Source organism: Polyergus mexicanus, unplaced genomic scaffold (genome assembly GCF_030449975.1).
Source record: "Polyergus mexicanus isolate NDT 795.1 unplaced genomic scaffold, iyPolMexi1.0 SCAF_9, whole genome shotgun sequence".
NCBI classification, from domain to species: Eukaryota; Metazoa; Arthropoda; class Insecta; order Hymenoptera; family Formicidae; genus Polyergus; species Polyergus mexicanus.
The window spans coordinates 7,506,566-7,524,485 of NW_027223329.1; the positions used below are offsets into that span (position 1 = coordinate 7,506,566).

The window sequence follows — 17,920 nt, forward strand, 5'->3', positions numbered from 1 at the left end:
AAGCAGTGGTATCAACGCAGAGTACTTATCGCTCAAGAAGCAAACTCTTCTGTTACTTTGGTGAATAGCTAGCATTTTGAGAAAATATACTCACAAATTAATGTTCTCAGTTTATCTCTTTCTCACGATAAGCAGTGGTATCAACGCAGAGTACTCACGATAATAAAATATCTACTTACTGCGCACAGCGATCAATGGATTATTGATGTGCTTGTTGTACCGGAGTGCAGAAGCAATTGTTGGAGTCGACGAATGCCAGGCAACCCGTGTGATACACTTTCTTCAATATCCAGGTTGTGTCCCAAAGCCGATTCCTAGTTACGCGTGCAAAGGACGATGCAGCAGCTATCTGCAGGTAAGAGAAATACAAGTTAGTGAAATAATATCGTAGAAGTATAGTATGAGTCAAATGACAGTTTTATAAATTATGGTAACAATAAATTCCGTTCCGTATCGTTTAAAATAAAGCTTGAAAATATAATTCAACTGATATTTACACTCACGAAACACGTCAAAAATATATTGTCCTGTACAATTGTTTTCACAAATTACACAAAAACGTATGTTTTAAATTTTAACGAATATAATATCGAAAACACGCTTTGTATATTTATAAAATATGTACACAAAAGAAGTGTGAAGCACTTTTTGTTCAGATTATAAACACGAGTTGCTGCGACCGATATAATATTGCCAACTCGTGAACGATCACGTTTGACGTTTGATAGAGCCCGTTATATTTCTCTCTTTTTTATTCTCTTTCATTTAATGCAACCGGAATAAAACACGAGGAGAATGAACGCGCGTAATAAATATATATACGCGTACGATACGTGTTGGGTTTGTTGACACGCACAGGTGTCCGGATCCAAAATGTGGCAAATGGAGAGAAGCTGCATGTGTTGTCAGGAGAGCGGCGAGAGAGAGGCTAGTGTGTCCCTGTTCTGTCCGAGGGCGAAACCAGGGGAGAAGAAATTCCGGAAGGTGAGATTCCCCCTCGTATCTTTCGCGCTTGCCGCGAACAATCCGCGGCCCGGGGCGTCCGGGGAATCACGTAGAATCAGCTTACGAACGATGATCACTCGCTTCTCCACCGACCGTTCGCTCGAGTCAGCAGCGAAACTTTCCGCGACAACCGCGAGTCTCCTGCGGCCATGTTGTTTTCGCGTCGCTTATGATCGCTGTCCAATCGGCGATCAGGACGCGGACGCGGAACGCGGACCGCGAGCACGGGCGCCCGATTTAAAACGAAGGTGACGCGATTCCCCGATTTTTCTTCTTCTTCTTCTTTTCTTTTCTTTTCTTTTTGAGGGAAGAGAGACTCTATTTCTTGGAGTTGTCGTCAAGGGTCTATCAGATCGAAACGTGATTTTATTTGACTTTGCTTGAACGCGAAATGTCAAATGTGTGTTATATATCTCCGTCTGTTCACCAGGTGATTACCAAAGCGCCGCTGGAATGTATGTGCAGACCGTGCACCAGCGTCGAGGAATACGCGATAATCCCTCAAGAGATCGCGGGACTCGCCGACGAGGGTCCTTTTGCAACATCGGCGCATTTCAGAAGATCCTCCGGCTTACAATAGACACGTATCTATATAATCTTTTTTGGCGAATTTAATATTATCCTCCGGCTATCGAGATTGTCGTCGAGTAGCATTAGATATTTTAAGAAACTGGTAAGAACAAATCCTCTTGAATGTTCTGGTATTATCGTTTTCTTCAAATATGTAAAAACGCGATCGAGACTCTGTGACAGATTTCGATATATGCCTACACAACACTCTGCGCAAGAATAAATCAAAATATTTTTATCTCATTGACGTGCTCGAGAAAACAACATTGATAACAGTTTTTATGTAACATGAAATTCTTTTCCTTTTTTATCTTTTTACGACACGATTTATATACTATAGAAATGTATTTGTGTGTATATATTTATGTTCCGAATACTTATACAACGATATATTTATTTATATTATGTATATAGGCTGTCCCACCAAAAATGGCCATCTCTTTTATCTTTTAAATATTTAAATTAAAAAAGATAAATCATAACAAATATATAACTGAACTCTATTGTGAGCATAATAGTTGTTTATAAAAGCTATTTTTGTGTTAACAAATGGAGAAATATGCTTAATTTTTTTATAATAATATAAATATTTTGACCCAATAAAAACTGTAGCGCTGTTAGAAACAAATATAGATGTAAGATTTAATATAAATATTTTAAACCAATGAAGTTCATATATGTAAAATATTTATATTACATTATGCATCGTTGTATTTATTTCAAACAGTGCTACAACTTTTATTCTATCAAAATATCCACATCGTTATAAAAAAATTATGCATACCTCTTGGTTCCTTAATACAAATAGCTTTTATAAACAACTACTATGCTCGCGATAAAGTTTAGTTATATATTTGTTATGATTTATCTCTTTTAATTTAAAAGATAAAAGAGAATGGCCACTTTTGGTGAAACATCCTGTATATGTGTAAATTTCTCTCTTTACACGTGTCAAAGTAAATGAACAGAATTTGAATGCATATGTGTAACAATATTACAGAATGTCCCATATAGATAGGCTCAATATTCCTTGTGATATTAGTAAAAAAAAAAAAAAAAACTCTTGGAAAACTATGCATTTTCGAAAATGTTACTAAAGTAAAAAGATATTTATTTTTCGACAAGGAATACAGCATCATACCCTATCTATCTGAAACACCCTGTATACGTGCGTGTTTGCACGCGATGAAACGTCAACGCAATGCGTCATCGCATATAATAGTTGTATGCGAAACATTGCGAAGGCAACTTCCGTCCTCTTGTAATCCACGTCGAAGTCTCTTTTATTTATTATCCACATTGTTTCCTCAACAGTTTTTCTTTATTATAAATATAAATTAGTATTACTTTATTTTTATATATCTGTGGTTCGCAACAACCACGCATGTATACTCGCGCGAAAATTTTACGCTTTCCTCTTTCTTCTTTGCTGCATTTACTACTATTTTCCACGTTCTCTGTATGTTCTTCATATGTAGTAGCTCTATAATAAATGTATACTCGCGTATACATTTTGTATATTTTAATCCCTTCAATCACAAGAAAAGGAAAATCAGATTGAAGAAAACGCTAATCTCTTTTGCTCAGTACAAGTTATCTTATATTTTTCTGCAGATCCTGGATTCTTTATTTAGCCTGAAAGAACTGTGGATCTGCAATGAGAATTTTAAGGAATTATCGCGAAAGGAAAAAAAACCGAATTTTTATAATCAAAGGGAAGAAATGTATGCGCGTAGGGAGCGGAGGAAACATATTGTTACAGATAATGAGAAAGACTGTAACTCGCACATTTGAAACGATAGAAGAAATTATGAAACATTACAGATCGTTAATATACTTAAATAATAATATATATTTACATACAATATATATAGGTATGTTCCAGTAATTTCAATCAAGTCTGTATCGATCCGTCTGTACGTTTCGTATTTCGAAAAATGGTCGATCGAAGATTCTGATAGATGATTTCGGGGGAGACCGAAGCAAAGATTCGTTCTCGCACTCTCACTCTTTCTCTCTCGATATATTTTCTCAAGAATATATCTCCAGTATACGTTCATCCTCTTAAAAATGTTCGTAATATTTTCCGAATGTTTAAGTTACCTTTTACAGGTACGATAAATCGTATGGTCGGCACTTAACAACGATAGATGCCGGTCAAACGTAATGTTCTTCGATAGCTGTACACGCACGCACACAAAATCAGTCTCTCCTATCTACGAGCACGTGCAAAACAAAGGTGAGCGCACACGCTGTACCTCAAATCAGTTTAATAACAATTTTATACAATTCGCTACAGCATTTACCACGTGGATACATCCAAATGGCGCTCCGCTCTCCCTCTCTCTCTCTCACTCTCTGCGATTATAAATAGCTAGTGTTAAAAAATAGTACCTTAATATGCACACCATTTATAATCTTTCGTTTTTTTCCTTTATATAACTTCATCAAAACGTGTTCTCTAGGTTATAGATTCTAATTCCGCAATATATATCCCTCAGTTCCGCTCAATCCCATTTCATCGTATTTCACGAGAGTGTCCTTTCTTATGATACATTTTATAAGTTATTATAATTTATATCTTGTAAAGATATAAATTAGAAATTTTGTTATATAAATGTATATATATACTTTTTATATATGCATATATATACATATACATATATACATATATATATATATATATATATATATATATATATATATATATATATCATATTCTCCATTACAATAATAGGAAGAACCATGTCGCTGTCAGTATCAGACTTGGTTATCTCGGTAGTTGCTTTTCCCTTACTCTTCGCAAATTTTAATCCATTTAAAATTGACCTACTCGGATTGCATATCCCGATTTGCAATTTGTTATCTAAATCGTGTAACAAGCACTTCGGTTGTGTGATCCGTGATATAGCGGATTAATATATCGGAAGTAATGTTGAAAGTCCCGATTCCAAGCATGGAAAAAAGACGCGTATTCCGGTTCTATTGAGCGATCGACCTACGTCGCTGCAGAGATATTTTACATAAGAAACACGATAATATTATTTTTTCGAGCCATTTTTTTGCTTTATTTAAACTTTGAACCATTTTATTGAATTATATATAATAATTATTTTGCATATATAGAGTTCTGTAATAATTAATAGTTAAACTTTATCCTCATCTCGCGGTTATCTCATATACAGCTGTTTGTTTTTGTCAGAGTTCTCTTACTCCTCTTTAGTTGTTGGTGATAGAGAGTTGTAAAGAGTTATAGATTATATTACATACATTTTCACGTGTGTCACTTCATTATTATTTATTATATTGTTCTTTTTTTTTCAATATTTAGGAAACGCGTTTCTGCGTTTTAATAGTTTTATTAAGAAAAAGAAAAAAAACAACTGCAATTTGATTTCGAGCATTGTATTTTTTCTTTCAACGGGGAAACGCGTATTTGAGTCTTTTTAATAGACGATAATGTAATCGATCATAATATCGTCAACAGTCCTGATTCGCACTAGTTGATAATTCTTCGACACTGGAATTATCGTCAGGTTCTTGTAAGTCAGTGAAAAACGACGTAAGTGCGACAATTGAAACGCTATGACCTTCGACATCCGCTCCTTCCGGAATCTTTTTATGCCACGTCAGAAACGCATCACTGGATATCACATTGTCCATCCATAATCGATTCATAATGGGGACGAGAGTGCCTGTAATCAAAATAACAAGGCTCTCATCAATTCCACACGTTTTTCATACATATGCTTCTATATTCATATAATAGTATGCATATTTTATATATATAAATTTTTTATGACACAAATTCATGTTAATATTGATTATACATGCGCGTATTTTCATATACATACCGGGTGGAAACTCGATTTTCTTAATATATCTTTGAATTGCATAAAGACATTGCAATTCTAGTAATTCGTTCGCATCGACGAATCGTTGAATCAAAGTTTGCAAACTCGCAAAGGTATCCAGATTTAGTTTCCACGTACCGTGATGTCGTTCTGCGAACAAACATAAGGACGTAATTTAGAATAGCATTACAGAGAACTATTAAAGCAATTGTCTTTAGAAGTTACATCAGTATCCTTTTGGCTAAGAATAACACAAAGATAATTCATATATATCTTTACTCTAAACACAAAATGTATCATCATATATATTTTTATAATATAATTATAATAATAAATATTTTGAAACATATATAGTGTAAAATATGTACCTAATGTAGTTTCTAAAATGGCAGTCATTAAATGTCTTATAAATTTGGGATCCTTATCTCTATTACCAACATTTGCCTGAAACAATGAATTGGTTATAAAAAATTGTCAATGTATAATTGTGCAAAGTCCATGTGTACCAACTTGAAAATGTACTTACAGTTATCCAACTGCAAATTTCGTCAAAGGAAGTATTTTCTTTCATAAGTCTTGTAAGATTTTCCTGAATCTGTTCTAATGAGAGCTGATCAGTAGTAGCGGAGCCTTTGGCACTATTATAATCACCAGTTAGGAACTCCAAATTCTAGAAATAACGGAAGGATTAGTCAGATATTGAAAATTATAAAAGAGAGAGAGAGAGAGAGAGAGAGAGAGAGAGAGAGAGAGAGAGAGAGAGAGAGAGAGAGAGAGGAAAAGGAAAAGTTCGGGATATATACATATATAAAGATGTATTATTACATAGGAATGCACACATTAGTACAAATGATAAGATAGTAACAAAGTCACTGGTAAGAATAAAAGTTAAAAGAAATAGAATGAAGATGATAAAATCATATAGAAGAAAAGTTCTGTAGAATAAGAGAATAAGATAGCAGTTTATTTCACGCTCATTTCTTGTATGATAGAAAGAATACAAAAAATGAATGCAAAGATGAGAAATAGAAGAGTAAAAATATAGTAAAATATTAAATAAACTTCTTTAAATCGTTAGTAATTAGTAAAGCCATCAATTTCATACCATTCTGAAATTCCAATATGTATTTGTTGCAACAAATGTTGTATATACAAATTCATGAATTGTTCTGTTTTCATATCCTGATCTTCTCGTTTTAATCTTGGTAAAATCAGTTGATATAATACAATAATAACCAATACAAAAGTGTTTTGGGGAAAGTAGGAGCAGGAAAGGGAAAGGTAAAAATAGAAAAACTTATTTATTAGAGAGTTATCTATATGTATCCCTCAAACAAAACAAAACAAAAAACAAAAAAAAAAAAATTTATTATATACATCAAATTAGTGTTTATGCAGAAATAGAGACATAAACGTAGTGTATGTAATCTGTACAAATGAGTATAATTTCATCTAATATAAAATATATAAAAAAATATATAAAAAAAAACATAAAAAAAGAGCAAGATGTGTGTGTATATATGTAGATACATTCCCGTGATCGTATATGTTCACTTAAATGTGTGAATGTGTCTTTAAAAAAAAGCATTAATAAAGCGCATTAATAAAAGCTTATGTTTGTAGAAGTAAAAAAAATAATGCACATAACTACGAGCTAGCCAATATTACAATTGCTCATTGAACAGCTACTCGTGTGATGAGTGCATATTTTTAATCTATTCAAAAAAATCTCTATGTATAACTAATCATGAATAGCTGTTCAACGATTCTACAGAAAGCTGCCATAGGAAAAAAAGAGAATAGTACAATATACAAATGATCAGAGAATATTTTACAAATAGTAAAAAATAATATTAGTTACACACATACATACACACACATACATACATATAAAACATATATACAAAATTTACAATCAATCATAATATATAAATTTAGTTATAATTGTGACGATCACCATAAGGAATACTTACGTATTCCGTGGTGATCTTTTCGACATCCTCTGGGTTAATCAAGCTGCTCAGTTTGAGTCCAGCTTGATCCCATTTTTCGGCGACCCATCTACCCCCTTTGTTGTGGGACACTTTCGTCAGAAGTTCGCCGATGAATTTTCCTACGAAGCTCTGATTCTTTGATTCTCTGCTTTTGTTTCTCAAGCTTACAAATATGCTCTTCATTTCATACAGAGAAATAGCTTCGTCTTGAATAGGATATGCTATAACACGAATAATTATGTATGTGAATCAATCTTGGATTATAGTAACGCAAATAAAATGCAATATTTCTCTAATTCAGGCCTGTTGAGCTATAGCACCCGCACGGCATTTTTCTATGGTATAAGATATGGGAGTCATCATGGAAGAAAAATTTTTCTTTCGATCTTATATCGCCCAACGCAATGAGAAAAAAATGTGCATATATTTACTTACACAATATTTCTGCTAGGTACATCCAGATTTTCGGTATATCGATAACTAGATCGTCCACTATCTCCAACACTTCTTCCAATCTGAAATAGAATTTATTTGTATTTGATAAGAGTTTAAACTTTATGCGATATAACGGAATTTATGTGTAGATAACATCAGTATCCTTTTGGCAAACTTAGCACAAAGATATCTTTTATATATCTTTACTTCATATCACAAGATTTTCATCATTAATTAATACAAAAACATATAACAAAATGATTTTACAAAAAATAATTTTATAAACAAGGAGAATAACTTACCCACTCTTAAAGCATTCTACATGTAGAATATTTCGCCTAAGCAGATGAGATAAAAGCTTGGAGATCAACTCCCGTTCGATAGACGATTTTTCCAAAACGTAATTAATACATTCGCGAGTGAACTTGGCGAATGTTGCATTATCGAACTTTTGTTGGATTTCTAGTACTGTATTCTGCACAGAGAAAATTATATTCAAATTATATATTAAATCTAAATTAATTTCCAATAATATTCTTAAAAAATTCTCTCGATAATATTGTCCTCTCTTTGGTTAATATGAATAGCATCGTAATATAACGTTACTATAAGAAACCAAAAAGAAGGTATTGCATATTATAGCACACTAATGACTCAAGCATCTCTTATTAAATCAGAGATGGATCTAAGGAGCGTGCATTGTTTCATCTGCAATACCTATGTTCTTCTCACCAGAATATACGTATCATTTTAAAACTTTAGAAAACTTACTTCTACAATTTGTTCTTCAAAGTAGTGGCTTATTATGGAGTTGTGAGCTTTTATGAATTCTTCTTCCGACATCGAAGGCTTACGGCTAATTGCGCCAGATTCTGATGCAGATTTCAATACGGGCGGAAGCATCGACACATTTCGGTTTTGCGAGTTGTCGAGTAATGAATGACTTTCTCTACTCGGTCCTGCCATGCTCGACTGATGAGTGCCGTTCCGAGAATTTCTACCGTCTGTAAAAACATTTCTCGTAAGAATTACTTATTCAAAAAATATTTTTTATGATATATTTTGTGTTAAATTAAAGTAAGTTCATATTTCTATGTATTTGTGCGTGAGAGAGAGAACATACCATAAGAAGATCTATAATCACGACCACTTTCCCTTGGACCTGTTGATCTTGACCTATAATAACAGATAGAAACATATAACTGATTGTTTGACATGCTTCTAAATGTTAATCTAAAATTTGCAAAACATCAGAATTTATTTATAATCATGTAAGTTTTAGAAGATTCAGAAACTCTAGTCTGTAATTAAATATCATCATATATAACAAAATATAAAATAACATGCAATATAACTTGGAATATCGTGTATTTGAAAGAATATCCGACTTACCCAGAGAGTGGTGGTAACGACGACATCTTTTTATCTTGATCCAAATTCGACATATTGTCCAAGCAGGCAAATTTATTTGTGTTTGTTATTATCTTGGAATTGGAATTGTTCGGAACCCCAGATCTCCATAGGTAAGATGCCCTGTTGCCAAGTTGCATATCGTCCATCGGTGGCTATATAAAAAAAAATTTTGACGTTGGCACTTCAATAGCAAAGAGCTAGAAAAATTAAATATTCATGCTATAAAAAATCGGAATTACTTACAGTTTTAATTTTCAGTTTTGCCGTTTCCACCGAATATGTCGTGGGTCTTACTCTTCCTACTGGTTGACTCCAACCATCATCACTAGGTCCCCCTGGTCCACCTAGCGTAAAAAATTATTGTTCATAATAATTCATTTCAAGATAATTATAGCATACTATGTCCGAGTCACTTCAGAAAATATGTTCTTAGCAAACAAGGCTAGCAAATGGATCGTATTGTAAAACTTACGATTTCTTTTCCTGTCGTTATTACGATCATCTTTTCGTGGTGGGTTCAACGAAGTGCTATTAACTTGCATATCTAGTCTTTCGGATTCCGCTTCTTTTTGAATTTGATCTATTGTTTTGGGATTGTTTTCATTTCTTCTCGGAATCCACTTGTTTGCTCTTAAATCTATAACATCTTGAAGCATAAAACGGATTCTCGAACTAATTTTTACATTTCCCGATCCTTCTTTGTTCTGTGCGCTTCGAGTAACAATTTCTTGCATTCTATTAAAGTATTCTTGCATGTCCTGAATAAAAAGAAACAAAATGTACAGATTGAAATAATATAAAATAATAATATCTTAATTTGAAATAATATAAAAAATATTTCTTATTTTTAATATAAATATTTTTCAATTAGATATGAATAATTACATCATTAGCATTGTTGGGTGGTGATTTTGATTCCAAGTCTTTGCCAATAGTTGTTAGCAACTTGCATAAGCATTCCAAATTGTCCTCATCATTCTGATCTAATAAATGACGGATGCAGCGATGCATGATTTTAGTAGTCAATATTTGTTGTTTGTATAATTCTCCAATAAATCTGCAAACATGAAATAAATATGGTAAATATATTATAAATAAACTTTAAATTATCTTTACACCTAGCTACATACATAAATAATAAAAATAAAACAATTTACTTACCGAATATTTCCTACAGATTTTACACGTACACGACGTTCTTCCTCTTCAAATTCCAAGAGCGTCATCTTTTTCTTCTCCTAATAAGTAAATGCAAGAGAACAATATTATATATAAGGATATCCTCATATCAGATATTAGAGTAAAAAAATTTTATAGAAACTTAAAAAAAGAAATTGCAAAATGGAACATATTGCGCAAGATACTTACAGGATCCGTGATTTCTTCGATTTCCTTAAGTTTTCTTTTCCTTTCGACATCGTCAATCGGATTTTTCTCAAACTCTTTTTGGCAACGTGTGATAATAAGTTTCTTAAAATTGACGGAACTATCTTGATTATTGGCTCCTGCAACCTCCATCATACCCAGTTCTTTGCACATTAACGCATATTCTACAGAGAAGCTGGGTTCGTCAACAGCTTTTTCAAAAACCAAGTTGATGACTCCTTGCAGACGTTCCGGCGTATCAATCTCTAAACTCCGAACCTGTTCAACTAACGTGTTGAACTTTTGTGGAGTGAGCTTATTCAATACACTTCGTACTTTCTTGTAGAGGGCTTCTGTCTTGGTCTGCTCTTCAGTGAAACTGGTTGGATTTAATCTGGTCGGTCTCCACGCATTTTCAGCTTCTCTCAGTTTCACGTCTTCTCTGAGCGATAAAGAAACGTGAATAACATTTGGTTTGTTTGGCTTTGGTTTGCCCCGATCGCTCTTACGGCTCGTTGGTGGCTGAAACAAGAAACGCCTTGTATTAATATCAGAGTTGATATCTGACAAATTAATTCGATAGAGAAAAAAATTTCAGTCAGGAAATGTATGTTATCCGTCAAAAGATTTCGGACCACTACTTTTACTCGGCATCATTTATCCTTAAACCACTTTCTTTTCAGCATATGTACCGTATTTTGACCTTAATTAGACTTACCGGTCGCGTACTCATATTTGCTTTCGCAAATCCTGGCATCAATGAATCATGCCTGGTCATGTTTGCATCCTTAAACGCTCTCAAATCCACGGAATTATGCGCATTCTGCAAAAATTACGCATTAATGACAAAACATTAAACATTAAACATACGCGCGCGCGCGTGTGTGTGTGTGTGTGTATAAATTATACAAGTGTAAAAGCAACAAGTAATCATACCTGTAAACTATCTTTCAGAACGCCTTGTAAATTAGGGAGGTTAGGCGGCTTGATCCGGCTGTTGGGCTCAAATTGAAGTTTCATTAAAAAATCTCGGTCATAGATCTTTTTACCGCCTAAATTTGCGGGACTCCATTGATCTTTTTTATAGTCATATTTGAGCGACGGCTGTCTAGGTGTGGAGGAGACTTCGTTCGACGCGTTACTGCTAGGAGTCTTGACTTCTTGTTGCTTCTTCTCCGTAATCGTTGGTGTTACTATTGTTGCCGGCTTTTCGTCGTTTGGCGCATGGAATGCCGAGGCCTTGAAGTTCTCTTCATTTTTCTGCGCGACCAATGGGTCCAAGACCACCGGTTCAACTGGTTCCGAGTTCTCCTCGATAAACGCATGGTCGACTACATCATCGAATTGTGTGTTCGATTTGACGTTATCTTCCTTTTTCGGGGAAGATTCTTTGCTAGTCGGCAGTTCGTCTATACTTTGAGGGAGCGTTTGTACGGGAGCGCTTTCCTTAGGCACCTCGGCAGGCGCGTGTTTCTCAGCTTTTACGGAGTGAACAGGCAGAATCTCTTTCTTAGATTCGTAATTGTCCTTCTCCTTGATATCTTTGCTGATTTCTTTAGCGGGCTCCTTATTGCTGTCTCTCGGAGCGGGAACATGTTGCTCCTTGTTGTCTTGCTTGATCTCTGTCGTTTTCGTCGTCGATACAGTATTATTTACGAAGGCATCCATATCCGTGCCTTCTTTCTCCGCTCCCTTCCGGTTCAGCTCGCGAGGTTTCAATTTATTTTTACTTTTTTGCTTCTGCATAGCTTTACCTGGAAAAAAGAGAACGCGTATGATAAAAGTAAAATACATGGCCAGCGAACGTGGAAATATCAAAACAGCTGAAAGAATTACACGCGTAATTTCAACAAATATATATATATATATATATATATATATATATATATATTGTTCGATTACTGTACCACTGTATAAATTGTGGTAATTAAAGACTTGAGAAAAAAGAACGAAAAAGTTTCTTTCTACCCCGCCATTGGAAAGAGACAGGGAGGAGAGTCTAACGATTGATTAAAGTTGCGTTTCATTCAATTTTGATCCGAGATTCTGATCTGACGTGTATCCCACATCGTCGATCGCAGATTCTCATGTACCGTGATCTCGGGATCCTCGTCGATTACGACTTTTGGATCTCGTGCTGCTGCTGGCACGGCTGCCGCCGCCGTTCGCTCTTCGGTCGCTCATGTTTCGCATGTGTCCGCGCGCACGTGCACTCTCACATCTTCGACGACGGATAAGAGGCTCGAGTTTCTGTCGCTTGCGTCCGCGGCACTGATTCAATATTTATTTATAAACCTGCCAAATCCCTGCCAAAAACGTGGCGCAGATGCGACACGAAAGCGCAACAAGGATCGCATGTTTCTCTCGTCGACAATCTTCTCATCGATACGACGAAAGAATGTCGTCGGCGAACATATGGCGATTCGTCCTCGAACGTAGGCGCGTCGAACACGATGAACCGCGGAGACCCTACTATATCCGTCGAGAATAATTCGTGCGAGCCGACTTGGATCTCGATTCGAGAATTCGCGACGACAATTTACAGTACGGATAGACGACAACGACGATCCCCGCGAACGATTGTCTTCGACTGAGAGACACACTTCGGAAAACCCTCGAGCCTGGCTAACCGCGGCGCTCGACGACTTTCACGCATCTATTTTAACTTGTGAACTGGCGCAAACCGACAGGCACGACATAGGATTTCTTAAATTAGTTCTGTTCGCCGGTTAATGCGACGGAGCAGGCGCATTTGAAGCGCAATTTTAGCGTCTCGCCCAGGAGAGGGAAGAAAAAAAAAAAAAAAATCCCGAATCCATTCGCGTTCATTTATTCGTAAACTCTCGTGAATCGTGGGATTCTTTTCCCGGCTCGATCGAAAAGTAGGTACTTCTTTCGATCCAAGGATTTCTCTCAGCTGACGATTATCGAAATCGGCTAATTACTTGGATGACAGGCGAGCGCGATACGCTCACCGACTGTCTCGGATTCGTGTCTCTCGACGCGCACGAAAGTAGATTGGGAGTCACGTTTTACAAAAGCGGGTCGAGACAACGGCCGGTCTCCGGAGGAGAATCAATCGATCCCGCGGCGATAAATGAAAATCACCGTAGATATTCGGATGCGCCGCTTACGATCGAATGCGAGGACCGATGACGCGAAGCGACTGCAAATTTCGAGAAAGACGATATATAATTAGACGATGGCTGGCTCCCGTGGATCGCGCGCGCGTCAATCCGCCGTCTATCGCCGCGCGGATGTTCGTTCGTCGGGGCTCAAAGAGCATCGCGCAAAACAAATGGAAGGGAAAAAATATTCTCTCCCTCGTTATCGACGATTAGAAATCGACAAATTAACATCCGTCGAAGAGAAAGAGAGAGAGAACGCTTTATCGCGTCCTCGGGAATATTTTTAAACGCGACAGAATACGAGGAATGCGAAGCAACTGACACACGCCCTCTCTTCCGGTCTCGTTAAAGAATCTCCTACGATGTTTTATAAAGCAGACCGGGACCGTCGACGCCGCAGCCGCCTTTTCCGACGACTTTTTCTAAATCGCGAAAAAGACTTTCACCCGCGGCTTCAAGGTTGTCGCTCCGGCAGCAGCGGCGGCGGCGCCGAAAGTCTCGTGGTATTTTTTTTGACGCACACGCACACCGCGTGTTCTTGTGAAATGACGTTAGCCGAGGCCCTAACCGCGCGAGCGCGTGCGCGCGCTGACGCGCGCGCGCATGCACTCTGCGTTACCACACGCGCGGCCGTGACCCCGGCCTGCGAAAAGAATTCTTTCAACGGATCGGCATTTTCGTACGATTTAATATATAATGTATGATATTATTGATTTATTTCTCATGATTTTTCGCCATGTCAAAAGGAAAAAAAAAAAAAAAATCGACGATTGCGCGCTACATATGTTATATTTTTCTTTATGTTTCCTTCAGACTTTTCGATAGGCAAGATTGAGATCCCTTTTATACTCGCAAGCAATTCGAGAAGAATAGACTGATAAATGAATAATTAGTATAATATTTAATAAAATGAAAAAGAATCTTTTTATCTCTTTATTTATCAAGTAATTGAAAATCGAAATCGTAATCATAAGAATTTCATAAGAATTCGTAAAAGAGAAGGGATCTCGCCCGAAGGGATTGTCCGAAAATGGTCTATCGAAAAGATGGTTTTACGAAGATCGATCCACCCAGGACGGACCTCGATGTGCCAATATGGTGCGGCGGCGTTCTCTTTCGATCATTCACAAAATGGCCACACACACCCACCACGTGCGAAACGGCACGTATAAATGTCTTTCTCTCGGATAAAATTCTATTAAACGTGCTCACCGCGAAATATTAATTCGACTATAAATTTCAATCACGCAACTTGAAAGTTTTTAAACTTAAGTAATTTAAAAAAACGATCCGAGAGCGTTTTATGCGCAGAAGAACATATGATTTTATTCGAAATCTGATAAATCCACGTGGTGGATCAAAAAATTCGTCTCAATAAAATTCTGATAAAGCTCGATAAAGTCGAGAGGGGCATCGTGAGATGATGAATAAGCGATATTTCATATATATATATTTTTTTAAATAACGAGAATACGAGTCCGATAACCGGAATAAAGTACCGGAAGTACTGGTGTAAAGTAACGGGATTACGGTGGCCATACTTGAGTTCCGCCTTCGTGAAATTCGAACGCGCGATATTATCTGGCCCGAGACAGTCAGAATCGCGCGTGTAATTTACAAATCTAATGAAACAGATAAAGATAAGAGTAAAAACGGGCGCGGGCGCGCGCGCGCACCCGCCTCGTCTCGCCGACTACAAGATGTCGGGGACCACGTTGCCAGGGAGCGAGAGATACCGACATCTTTCAATCACGTTGCGAGAAAGTGATATAGAGCTGTTAATACGTACATCTCGGTCGCCGGATCGTCTTTTCCAGCGCTGATTTTTTTTCGCACCTCACTGTTTCCCAAACGTGTTACTATTCACTGGACCGAGATCCATTCCTCGGAGATTACGCGAACGAGATCTCGTTGACAAAGGAGGGAAGCCCGTCTCGTAGGAGCCCGACAGACGGGCAGAGTAAAACGGAAAGAACGACGCGTGTATAGGGCGCTCGTTGCGTTTAAATTAAAAAAAAAATTATGTACAAATACCGATTGCTTCGTAGGCGTTTATTATACAGACTGTAACACGGTACACGATGCGATAAATGATATACAATAAGCGTATTCGTTACGTGGGCGACAACAAAGTGATGTGTACAATATGTAACGTGAATTGAGGGAAAATGGAAAAAAGGGAAGCGCGACGTGTCGCGAGAAGGCGATCCTTAAAATTGTCGATCACGATAATCGAGAGATGTAAAACTAAAGTTTGAAAAGGGGAAAAAAAAATTTAATTTAATTTAATTATAAAAAATGGAGGGAAAAAGAATCGGGAGAAGAGAGCGGAGTGTAAAATGCGGCCGGCTAGCACAGCACGTGCTGGCTACTGAAGGCCGTCCGGTCCCTCGGCGACGAAGGAGAGGACTCGATGATACCGTCACTTCCTCCCCCCCCCCACCCCCGTTTCAATCCTGTCTCGTTCAACCTCGCCAAGAGTCGGCCATTTTCGCGCAATCGCGTCACCGTCTCCGGCTTCTTGGTCTCCCGAGACTCGGCTCCGCTCGGCTCCGCTCGGCTCGATTCGCCTCGCCTTGCCTCGCCTCGCCAAGTTCCTACACGTTTCTATCGTAGAGCACAAAAGATAGAGACCGGGCCTTCTTGCTGTGCATAACGATCGTTGGAGGAGAGGGTTCGCAAACTTTAGGCGCGACGACGACGCGCGGGATGCCATCCGTTACGACAATTTTCTCGAGATTTTCACGAAAAGCGAGCGAGCGAGATAAAAAAAAAAAAAAAAAAAAATTTAATTTCTTACATTGAGAGACGAAATCAGATATATTTAATTTAAAAGAAAAATTGTCGCGCGAATGCAATCGGGTTTTTATGAAGAGGCGAGGGATAATAACGATGCAGTTTTTGGCGGGAAAGTCGTTAGTAAAGAACAGAAAGGCGAGATGGCCGTGTAGTTTGAGGACACGTGTATCGAGATCTCACTTCGAGATCTCTCATCGAAACACGTGTGTATTGGCGAATAATTGAATCGCATTGGAAATATGCAATTATAAACAACGCGAGCGATCGAATCGAATATCCTTTTCTTCTCGCGAGGGGTAATACATTTTTTTTTTTTTTTTTTAAACGCAAGAAACTTCAAAAAATTTAGAAACATACAAAATAGAAAAGTTGTATCTTACCCTTCCTCTTCATTTTGCGACGACACACTCGAGAGAGAATACAATTTATCGATGCGTAGAATTCGAGCACGGGAGGATGTTTAGGTCAAAAGTAATATTTAAACGCCTACTTTAAACATACTTTGGCACGAAAATCACACGATACCGAGCGCTTCAAGATCGCGAGTATCAAACAACGACACGGTGTCGCGACGGTTTTCCTTTCTTCGAAAATTCGTTAAGCGAGAATTAATAAATGATCCCTTCCCCTCGAGTTTATTCGCGCGCGAGGTATTCGATGAGAAGTAGAAATCGACGATCGGATGCGATTCAATTGAATTAATCGAGACGTAGTATTTAAAACACTTCCTTCCCCCAATGGCGTTCGCATCACTTCGCGCCCCTTGTCGAGTATAACGGTCGAGCGAAATTCGAAAAATGCGAATACACGCCGGCGTGTTGTGTTGGAAGTCGTTGTTGCCCGAGTCGCGAAAGTTCACCGACGCGAGGGAAGATGATGATGATGATGATGATGATGAAAATGCGCGACACCGTGTAGTAACACCACTGGATACGAAAGACGCACCGTGCGCGACACCACGATGATCTCCTCGTGGCTTTTGGAGGTTAGAGTTAGGCTGGGTTACGTTAGGTTGGGGTGTGTGCCCTCTCCAGGGGAAGCGCCGAGATTTTTCGACGCCGAACGCAAAAGTTCCTAAACGGCAACGTGCGGGAACATTTTATTTCGCGCGAGCTTGGAGAGGCACGTGTGTGCGTGCGTGCGTGCGCGTCTTGGAATGTCGTCGGAATTTTATGACGCATTATTTTTTTTTTTTACGACAGATGAAAATTACTGCAAGTCTAATAATCGGCTTAATAAGGGCAGAGATTTATCGATGATTCTTTTCGAAGCGTTCAGCCGTATAGATAAATGGATCGAATAATGAAGGACGATGGGGGATTGTACGATTGGATCGTTGACGCGAGAAAATAGAAAA

The 17,920-nt window shown here is 37.6% G+C and overlaps 2 protein-coding genes and 1 non-coding gene across 8 annotated transcripts in view; 1 reads left to right on the forward strand and 2 right to left on the reverse strand.

Annotated features, from left to right (window-relative positions):
* Burs (Cuticle-tanning hormone bursicon) overlaps nt 1–1,821 on the forward strand; it is a 2,060-nt gene extending 239 nt beyond the window's left edge. Inside the window, exons 2-5 of the mRNA XM_070302313.1 lie at nt 4–60; nt 189–355; nt 859–984; nt 1,436–1,821. Coding sequence (XP_070158414.1) covers nt 4–60; nt 189–355; nt 859–984; nt 1,436–1,585 — 500 coding nt within the window. The 3' untranslated portion in view covers nt 1,586–1,821. The remainder of the gene's footprint in view (nt 1–3; nt 61–188; nt 356–858; nt 985–1,435) is intronic.
* A 1,331-nt stretch (nt 1,822–3,152) lies between these two features.
* Eif4g (eukaryotic translation initiation factor 4 gamma) overlaps nt 3,153–17,920 on the reverse strand; it is a 39,340-nt gene continuing 24,572 nt past the window's right edge. For all 6 annotated transcript variants that reach the window (XM_070302076.1, XM_070302078.1, XM_070302074.1 and 3 more), the window contains 17 exons: nt 11,573–12,390; nt 11,355–11,459; nt 10,640–11,158; nt 10,433–10,509; nt 10,157–10,328; nt 9,744–10,029; nt 9,515–9,615; nt 9,251–9,423; nt 8,982–9,034; nt 8,630–8,862; nt 8,161–8,333; nt 7,859–7,938; nt 7,403–7,644; nt 5,956–6,099; nt 5,798–5,873; nt 5,430–5,579; nt 3,153–5,270 (listed from right to left, as the gene is read on the reverse strand). In XM_070302076.1, the coding sequence (XP_070158177.1) occupies nt 5,056–5,270; nt 5,430–5,579; nt 5,798–5,873; nt 5,956–6,099; nt 7,403–7,644; nt 7,859–7,938; nt 8,161–8,333; nt 8,630–8,862; nt 8,982–9,034; nt 9,251–9,423; nt 9,515–9,615; nt 9,744–10,029; nt 10,157–10,328; nt 10,433–10,509; nt 10,640–11,158; nt 11,355–11,459; nt 11,573–12,390 (3,617 nt within the window). In that variant the 3' untranslated portion in view covers nt 3,153–5,055. The remainder of the gene's footprint in view (nt 5,271–5,429; nt 5,580–5,797; nt 5,874–5,955; nt 6,100–7,402; nt 7,645–7,858; nt 7,939–8,160; nt 8,334–8,629; nt 8,863–8,981; nt 9,035–9,250; nt 9,424–9,514; nt 9,616–9,743; nt 10,030–10,156; nt 10,329–10,432; nt 10,510–10,639; nt 11,159–11,354; nt 11,460–11,572; nt 12,391–17,920) is intronic.
* LOC138936730 (small nucleolar RNA SNORA53) lies at nt 8,417–8,557 on the reverse strand. The gene has a single exon (XR_011447420.1). It is a non-coding gene; the product is annotated as a small nucleolar RNA SNORA53 (small nucleolar RNA).